The 8,958-nt window shown below is 44.8% G+C and overlaps 1 protein-coding gene and 2 non-coding genes across 5 annotated transcripts; all 3 read left to right on the forward strand.

Annotated features, from left to right (window-relative positions):
* The first annotated feature begins 581 nt into the window (after positions 1–581).
* LOC136514026 (uncharacterized) lies at positions 582–6,528 on the forward strand. 3 transcript variants are annotated; one of them, XM_066508006.1, is made up of 4 exons: positions 596–651; positions 5,680–5,777; positions 5,865–6,191; positions 6,354–6,528. In XM_066508006.1, the coding sequence occupies exons 2-4, from the start codon at positions 5,714–5,716 to the stop codon at positions 6,491–6,493; spliced, it is 531 nt and encodes a 176-aa protein (XP_066364103.1). In that variant the 5' UTR covers positions 596–651; positions 5,680–5,713; the 3' UTR covers positions 6,494–6,528. The 3 variants fall into 3 exon arrangements, 1 of the variants encoding a protein (XP_066364103.1); XR_010773501.1 differs by lacking the exons at positions 5,680–5,777; positions 5,865–6,191; positions 6,354–6,528 and adding an exon at positions 1,095–2,106 and having other exon boundaries at positions 582–651; XR_010773500.1 differs by lacking the exons at positions 5,680–5,777; positions 5,865–6,191; positions 6,354–6,528 and adding an exon at positions 1,820–2,106 and having other exon boundaries at positions 582–651.
* On the forward strand, positions 806–898 carry LOC136514671 (small nucleolar RNA snoR26). Its single transcript, XR_010773812.1, has one exon. It is a non-coding gene; the product is annotated as a small nucleolar RNA snoR26 (small nucleolar RNA).
* On the forward strand, positions 1,050–1,136 carry LOC136514674 (small nucleolar RNA snoR27). Its single transcript, XR_010773815.1, has one exon. It is a non-coding gene; the product is annotated as a small nucleolar RNA snoR27 (small nucleolar RNA).
* Positions 6,529–8,958: the final 2,430 nt, after the last annotated feature.

Raw genomic sequence — 8,958 nt, forward strand, 5'->3', positions numbered from 1 at the left:
TCTTGAATCTTAAAATAGCTGGTGTCTAATGGACATAGATTAGGATGTTTATTAGTGTGTTATAGTTTTAATCCCTTGGTATTCCTTGGGTACATATGAAATATTTCTATGCCGTTAGTTCGTCTATAACGTGACGTGGGACATTCAAACATGTCACTGACACCAATAGCAGAGTCTAGTGTACGAAGACACGAAGCACCGCTGAAAGGATGTAATTTTAGATTTAGTCAAAGTAACCAACTTAAATTTGATTGAGTTTATAAATAATTTATTTATTAACATTTAAATCTACAAATAGATACATTTTATGAAAAATATAAGAATACTTATTTAGTGTGATAAGTATTAATGTTTTTTAAACAAAATGACTGAGCACTCTCCTAAGCCACTTGCCTTTTTTTTTTTTTTTGAGCAAATCCTAAGTCACTTGCGATTGAGCCAAACTATTCCAAAGATGAAGGCTTGAAAGGCCCATGTTGAATTTCTTGCCGAATAAAAGCCCAATGGTCCTGGCCCGCCAGGATGTTAGGGTTAGGATTTAGGTCTCGGCAGGGCGTGCCAACTCCAAAAACCACAAAGCTGCCGGTTTGCCTGTCCCTCGTCCAGTCGCCGCAGTCGGCGGCGGCGGTCCTCGAGCTCGGCCACAGTACGGTAATCCTCAATCCTGCTAGAAAATTGGATCCATAGTCTCAGAAGGATTGAATCCAGTCTCTGTTTCTGGTGCACCTTTCCGTTTTAATCATTCATCGGTTTTTTGCGCTGATGGAATCAACTTTTTCGAATTCTTCCATTTGTTTTCCTGGAAATAGCATCAATGATGTTACATCCATATTTACTCATCCTTGCACTATGAGCTGCGCGATGAAGAAATCAATGGGGAAAGTTGCCTGAGATGCTATCGTGTTTTCTCTTCATTTGTTTTTCTTTTTCTTATGGTGTGTTTGTGGATTGCTTACACCCATATTTACTCATCCTTGCACTAATGAGCTGCGCGGTGAAGAAATCACTGGGGAATGATGTGTGAGATGCTATCATGTTTTTTCTTCGAGTCTGGATCGATGATGCACCTTTTTTTCTGCGTTATCTTTCTGCAGCCTTTAAGGTGCTGAAGAATACATTACCTTCTGAGATCCATGGCAAAATTCACTCTGCATCAGTTTTCGGGGCCATTTGGCAGCGTTACTTGTGCAGCTTCTCCGGGAGAATCACTCCTCAGTCAAACAGATTCTCGTGGGAGCGGAGAAGAATCACTCCTGGCTCCATTTAGAGCTAAGAGCATCAACCTCTACCATAATCACTCTAAAATTAGTTCTCATGCGCTCCCCACCAGAATGAACTGAGAGTGAGAGACTCTGTGGTTCGTGAGTCGTGACCATAACTTGTCACGCCACAGCTGTACCATAGATTTTTTAGGCAGCTGTTTGGTTGAGACAACTCACGGTGGATCTCACTGAGTGTTTGATTGAGACTACTCACGGTGGATCTCACTAAGGGCACGTTCGGTTAAGCTAAAACCTAGCCAGGAATAATTGCAATTGACGAAGCCTATTCAAATTAGAATACGAAACCAGCCTGGATTATTTCCAGGGAGCCTTTCCCCTTCAACCGAACGGGCCATAAGTGTTTGATTGAGACAACTGGAACTGGTATGAAATGGTTCCATCTTCCATCCTGTGTTTTGGTTAGGGACGGATTGATGCTAAACCTAACACAACCGGGTGGGAGACTAACTAATCAAATACTAAAAGATTTTGCATAAGTGAAGCTATATGAGTTCGACTTCCTAACAGTATTGCTATCTATCAACCGGTTAATTTAGGAGCTTCAACTGATTTTTGGGCCATTCGTTTGCCGTCCGCCGATGGCCCAGGCCGTCCGATGCGTCCGGCTTTGTTAGATGTATGCATCCATCATTGATGCATGTGTAGTACGTGGCGAAAGTGGAGCAGCGGCCGCCATGCCTGCTAGCTGGGCGCGTGCACGCAGGAGATCGACGATCCAGGATAAGTCGCATGCAGTTAGCTGTTGCGTGATCCGATCCAGGACACGTCTTATGCAGTTCATCATGGACCCTTCTCGCTATAGAAAAATTTGTAAATTTGTAAGTTTGTGAACAATTTGATGATATTTATGAATATTTATGAATATATATATATATATATATATATATAGGACTACTATCCTGTAGCTGGCTACAGAATAACTTATTCTGTAGCCACTTTGAGTTATGATAATTACTATGTTAATTTACGAGATTATAGTAACTCCTTACTAAGTGGTTTAATATAACGTTATGGTAAATATCCCCATGTGTTATAGTAACTCAACTATCGTAAATATGTATTGACATTATGGTAAATTAGTATATAAAATTATAGTAAATGGAGGTGGCTACAGAATAACTTATTTTGTAGCCGGCTACTGAATAGCCTCTCCCTATATATATATATATATATATATATATATATATATATATATATATATATATATATATATATATATATATATATATATATATATATATATATATATATATATATATATTCTCTGATATTTGGAATCTATAGAAAAAATTTGTAATTTTTTTAAAAAAAATGATATATATTTGTGCTATTTCCAAATTATACTGAAAAAATCATTGTAAGTATAGTAATAAGATAGTGTAAATATAGTTAGAAGACGGCATAAGTGCATAAGAAAAATTCAGTTGACAAGAGGGACTAAAACAACTAAATGTTACCCAGACATATCCCTTCCTAATTAAAAAAAAAATCATAACAATTATTTACTGAAGTTAGGAAATGAAGCAGAAAGCGTCATTATGAAGGGACAGCTTTTAGACAAATTCTAAGACAGTACATCATCATAAATCGATGCAGTCTGATTATGTATGTAAATCATCATAAATCGATGCAGTCTTTTGATTAACTAAACTAAAGACAGTATATGATTGGTTTTACAACAAGATTGATTTTATTACCTGCCTTTTATTTGAAAAAAAAAATTACCAAATACAGTATTGGACTGTTGGCAATCAGCATGGGAAAAATATGTACCATAAAACTCATTTCTTCATGAAAACATGGAAACTCGTTTGGAATATGCATTTTGGTTGCTCGAAAAAAATTTGGAAGGTAATTTTAAACCAATTTGAATCAGAATTTTGAGTATATGGAGAGGAGCTTTAGTATCATGCAAACATGGATAATTTGAATGTGATTATGTGCGTGCATGGAGGATATAGGATATGAGATCGTCAAAATTTAATGGATATGGATTATCCACACATTTTATACATATTATTATTTGATGTTTTAAATAGGATATTCAATAATTTCTTCTCCTAATTAAAACCAAAAGAATTCAGGATAAAAAAGTTTGTTAGTCTTTTATGTTCTAATTTTGAATTTAGAACTTGATGGTTGTTATTACCTTTTGCTAGTAACTTATCATTTGTGGGCGTGCATATCTCGTTCAGTGTTAATTGAGTCAATGCGATAGCCAGCCACATCATCATAGACTGCGATACAATACTATTACTCCATCTGGCCCTAAATAAGTTACTGGAGAGATTTTTTTTCTAATTTTGCCAAAAATTAAGATTAAAAACTCTAGGAGATGCTCTTACTACTCAGACCATCTCTAAGAGTTTCCAAAACGCTTGCAAAACCGAGCTCCCCAGCGCGCAAACATACGCACAATTGCGCCTCGGCGTATCCTCACTTGCTTGAGCGCGAGTGCTAGAGGAAAAGGACGAAAGACAAGGTTTGAGGTGAGAAAATCGCAAGAGAGAAAGAACTGGTGGAAGGGCTTAAACGGATATAGAAAAACATCATAAATCTAGGACCAGGTCGAGGAAAAAAAGTGCTGCAGAAAAAACTTTTTGCGACAAATTTTTTTTGAAACTTTTAAAGATATCATTCTTTATTCCTCTTAATACTTTTTAGGAGTCGCAAAACTTCATGTTTTTAGAATAAAAATATTGGGTACTCTTGAGATGCTCTCACATCCTAAATTATAAGATATTTTGACTTTTCTGGATATATAGATTTTGCTACACACTTATATATAATATACATTATGTCTAAATATATGATAAAAATAATATAGATCTAAACAATAAAATCATCTGATAATTTAAAACAGGTGGAATAGTAGAAAGTTTAGATGATGGTGAGGGGATGGAAGGTGACGGTGATGTAGCAGCCGCACGGTCTTCTTTTCTTATTTGGGAAGAAAAACGATGTCCATCGACTCCCCCTATTTGACCCCTACTTCTAATTTAGACAGTGGATGTAAAAAAAAAAAACTGATCTAACAGACCCTCCCTACTACACTGTCTATTTTTGCTGGCCCCATACCTTTCCTCCTTCACCCCCTACTGGCTTCCTACTCCACTCCCCCTACTTTTTCCCCTGTTTCTTCTCCACCTGCTTCCACCAGCGTGAATCACGACTCCACCAGCGCGACTCGCGACCTTCACCTGGCCTGCCCCCGGCGTGACTCCGACGAGCCCCAGCGCGGCCCTGGTCCTACCCTTGGCGTGACTCCAGCGAGCCCGCCCCGACGCCGCCTGATCTCTGCTCCGGCCATCAACGTGAAGAAGATGAAAGACAATGACGGGTCGATCCCACATGTCATCCTCTGTAAGGATGGATTTGGGAGATCTATTCTAGATAGTGTTGCTAGAGTAAACCACAAAATATGGGTAGTTTGAAATAGTTAGCTATCTGAACAGAGAATTAGATGATATGTTTTAGGTAGCATTGCTGGAGATTGATGAACATCTCCTATTGTCTTCTGCTAAGCAAATCAAAACAAATGCACAATCCTTGTGCCATCGAGTGTGAAATTATATTATATTTTAGGTGCAATATCTGTACATTGGTCAATGCCTATGGGCCAACATACTAACTTACTATTGTATTATTTGTAATAAAAGGTTAAACTTTTGACTGCCACAGGCGCTTGCGTGCTTCAACTCAATTGATTTGGTAGCACCTTTCGCCGAAAATCTGATAACGTGTTCCTGCGAGCTCGGTGGTGTGCGTAAAATCGGAGCAAGCCAGCCCGATCTGTACCTTAGCCCATCGGAGAGACGGAGACCATGCAGCGACTGGTGACAAAAAGGCCCGACCGCACGTCCATACGGCTGCGTTGGTTTTTTCAGTGAGGCTTCACTAAAATAGTGCACCCTGATGGACCGAGCCGTCGTCCGCTAATAACCTGGTGAAGCGAATGCGACGACACGGCAGTGTGGCAGACTGCAAAGTGCCGATCACTAAAATAGTTCGCGCCAGATTTTAATAGAACCTATCACAATCGCCTCCCGTGCGACGTGTGCGACGTGTCGAGCCGATAGACGTCCTTTTCCCGTGAAACACAATCGGAGATACGGTGGATCACCGGCACTCTACGAAAGGATGTACTGAGAAATCTAGGGCACCTGCAGTCAGGGAGACAGAGGGGCCGGGCACGGCAGGCAGTGTGTTGCGGTTCAGAGTTCAGACCATCGCTAGACAGCGTGCCGCGTCGTCTCGGCTTGTCACACTCAGACGTGAGAGATGACTCGCGCGTGCGTGACTGTTATATAAACTCACAGCTCCTTCACCGACTCATCAGCATTCAGCACACACCAAGTACGACTCTCCAGCTAGCCTGTGCCTTTTGGCTATTCAGATTGCTGATCTCAGGCAAAGCATAGCCCGCGTCAATGGCTTCCTCCGCCGCTTTCGCCGTTCTCCTCGTCCTCGCCGTCGCTGTGCAGTCCGCTCGTGGTACGTATATCCCTGCTGCCGCTGCCACGTTAAACGGTTAAAGCCGTTTCCTTTGTTTTGCTTATCAATGGTGGATGCATGGTGCAGGTGGTCAGCTGGCGTGCGAGGAGCTGCCGCCGGACGTGTGCGCGTTCGCGGTGTCGTCAGGCGGGAGGCGGTGCGTGCTGGAGCGCACGCCCGAGGGCGTGCACCGGTGCCAGACGTCGGCGGTGGGCGGCGCGCGGGGCCTGGCCGAGTGGGTAGAGACCGACGCCTGCGTGCGTGCCTGCGGGGTCGACCGCGCCGCGCTGGGCCTCCCCGTCGCCAGCGCCACGGCCGAGGACCGCCGCTCCTTCCGGGCGCTCTGCTCGTCGGCGTGCCGGGACGGGTGCCCCAACGTCGTCGACCTCTACGCCACCGTCGCCGCGGCTGAAGGTGCGTGCACGCGCGCGCCCGCCGTATATACGATCTGATCACTACAGAGAATCGAATATGCATGCTTGCCATCCATGTCTTGCATTGATCAATTAACGGTTTAATCTCTTCCCGGAGTTGACGATTTTCTAACGTACGGTACGAAACTGATGATGGGTGTAGGTATGTCGCTGCCGGCGCTGTGCGAGGCGCAAAAGCAGGCTGGGAACCGCCGCATGATGACTGGGATGGCTCCGCTCGGTGCTCCGGTCGCCGCCCCGGTCGCCGCTCCAGAGGCTGCGCCAGCTCCTTGTGAAGAATGATGTACTCACGATTTTTACTGCAGCGTGAATATATAGTTGATGCACAGTGTTGGGGATACTACCCGTATGCAGTGTCATACTGCATACGTAGTACGTGTATCCGAGATAGTTTGCATTGTTTTTTGTATGAAATAAAGCTGTACGAGAAATATTTGTCGTCCCATTATCGATCTTCAATTGGTTCTGTGCACTCAGATCTTCCTAATTTTCCTATTGCAAGTGTTAAACTGTTTCTTCCTTGCCAAAAAAAAACACTAATGCTCCTGTGAGGTTCCGGGCCTGCGCAGCGGGCCCAACATCAACGGGCCTGTGGCCTCTCCAACCGATTCCGCTCCCCAACTCATCTATCTGCGTTGTCCAGAATATTTTTCCACTCCCGACCATCCCTTGTCGCACCCCATCCCGTGACGCCCGCCCCAATCACGCGCTGCATCACGCGGGGCGTCCACCGCCGCGTCGCATCCACCTCGCCCATCGCGGCCATGGCGTGCACTGTGCCACCACCAACCCGGCGCCATCAAGAGGAGGTCGCGCCACCGGAACCACGGTTCCCCACCAGGTTGGCCATGGCCGCGCGGGAGAACAATATGTTTCAAGTATTACAGGCGTTTCAGACTTTTTGTTTTAAGTGTTTTATCTGGATGTTGCAAAAGTAGATCTTTGATGTTGCAATGATAAAATACGCATGTTGCGAGCCTATATTTCAAGTGTTTTAGACGTATGTTACAAATATTTTATCTAGATGTTTTAAAAGTAGATCTTGATGTTGCACATGTTGTAATGGCTACACACATGTTTCAAGAGCATGTTTCAAATGTTTTATCTGTTTTAAATGTTTTGTCTGGATGTTTTAAAAGTAGATCGGGTGTTGCAGACCGCCATCTGCCTACTGCTGCTGCTGCTGAGGTGCCGCCATGGTTCGCGTGTGGGTACCTGAGGTCGGCAGACACCTTTGCTCCGCACATCCGCAGTCGGAGTAGGTGGGCGCGGGGTCACAATTCTGCCATGTGGGCACGGGATGGGCGTTGGCTGTTTTTTCGCCGTGCGGGCAAGGGATGGGCACGAGTAGCCCTGGGCAAATTTAACCGAAAACCGAGAACCGAACCGAAAGAACCGGAACCAAAAAATTCGGTTCCTTATTCGGTTCCTGATATTGAGGAACCGAAATAACCGAAGAAAATTCGGTTCCTACTCTTGGTTAACCAAATTAACCGAAAGAACCGAATTACATGAATTATACTTCACTTACTTGTATTTTGTAGGATTATGTTTGGTTTATGTGTAGTGTTTTATATTTGAACTTGTGTTGCTATATTGCTATTGTTTTCTTATATATTATTATTATTAAAAATGAATATAGTGTTGCATAAATTTGTCTTAGAACAAGTATATTTATTATTGTCTTGAGGTCTTCTGGAAAAATTCGGTTAGTTCGGTTAGAACTGGAACCGAACCGAAATGATCGAGAACCGAAATGCTCGGTTCCTAAATTTTTTTGGAACCGATCGGTTCCTGTTTTCTCGGAACCGAATTTTATCAATAACCGAGGGAACCGAACCGAGAACCGAACGCCCACCCTGAGGCACGAGGCTCGGTTCCGCCGTGTAGGCGCAAGGCGCTGTTCCAGACTCTGGATGGGAATGAGACGTGGCGCGTGAGATGTGATGCAGGCATAGGGAGCCGGAGCTGCATTCGGACACAGACCTAGTGCCAGAACCGGAAAAAAAAAGATTCACTGTACGCATCTCCGTCACCGTCACCGTCACCGTCACCGTCACCGTCACGGAGAGCCCCGTGGGCGCTCGGCCCATGTTTCTCTTGGGCTTTAGCCTGTAAATACCAGTCAGTCCAAAACAGTAGTTAACGGGCTAGACTCCTGTCGGCCCGACTTGGCCCAACTGCAGCCCCGCCAGTTCGCCACCGACTCCAATTCCTCCTCGACCTCAAAACTCCCCGAAGCCCGAACACAACCCCATCTCCGTAGGCCCGTAGGGTATAAAACAAAACCGCTCCGCGCAAGGACGCCGCCTCCGTTCCGCAAACCGCAGTCCGTCCGTCCCCCGCCAATCCCTCCGCCCAAGCACGCCGCCTCCGGTTCTCCTCCGCAGCTCCGATCGTCTGCTGTAATGGCGTTTGCTGCTGGAGACGCCTCCCGATTCGTCGGTAAGCCGCAGCTCGCTCTCTTTAGTTCGTTCCAATCTGTCCTGTCTTTTCCTCGCGTTCCGCCCATGTCCGGCATTGCGTGCTAGCCGGACAGGGCCGTGTTAGTTCGATGCTTAGATGTTTCCAGGCTTTGATACGTGTTTGCACCGCTTCTTTGACAATTTCTTGCTGGTCCTGCAGGGATTGGTATCTGTCCGGACTCGAGCGCGACCTGCCTCAGCTCATTCATAAGGTAAACGATGCTCTTCCCCACCTCTGTTTTCCAATTGCTTGGACAAATCAGCAATCTCGCCTGTGTAACT

The sequence above is a fragment of the Miscanthus floridulus genome, chromosome 16 (genome assembly GCF_019320115.1).
Source record: "Miscanthus floridulus cultivar M001 chromosome 16, ASM1932011v1, whole genome shotgun sequence".
NCBI classification, from domain to species: Eukaryota; Viridiplantae; Streptophyta; class Magnoliopsida; order Poales; family Poaceae; genus Miscanthus; species Miscanthus floridulus.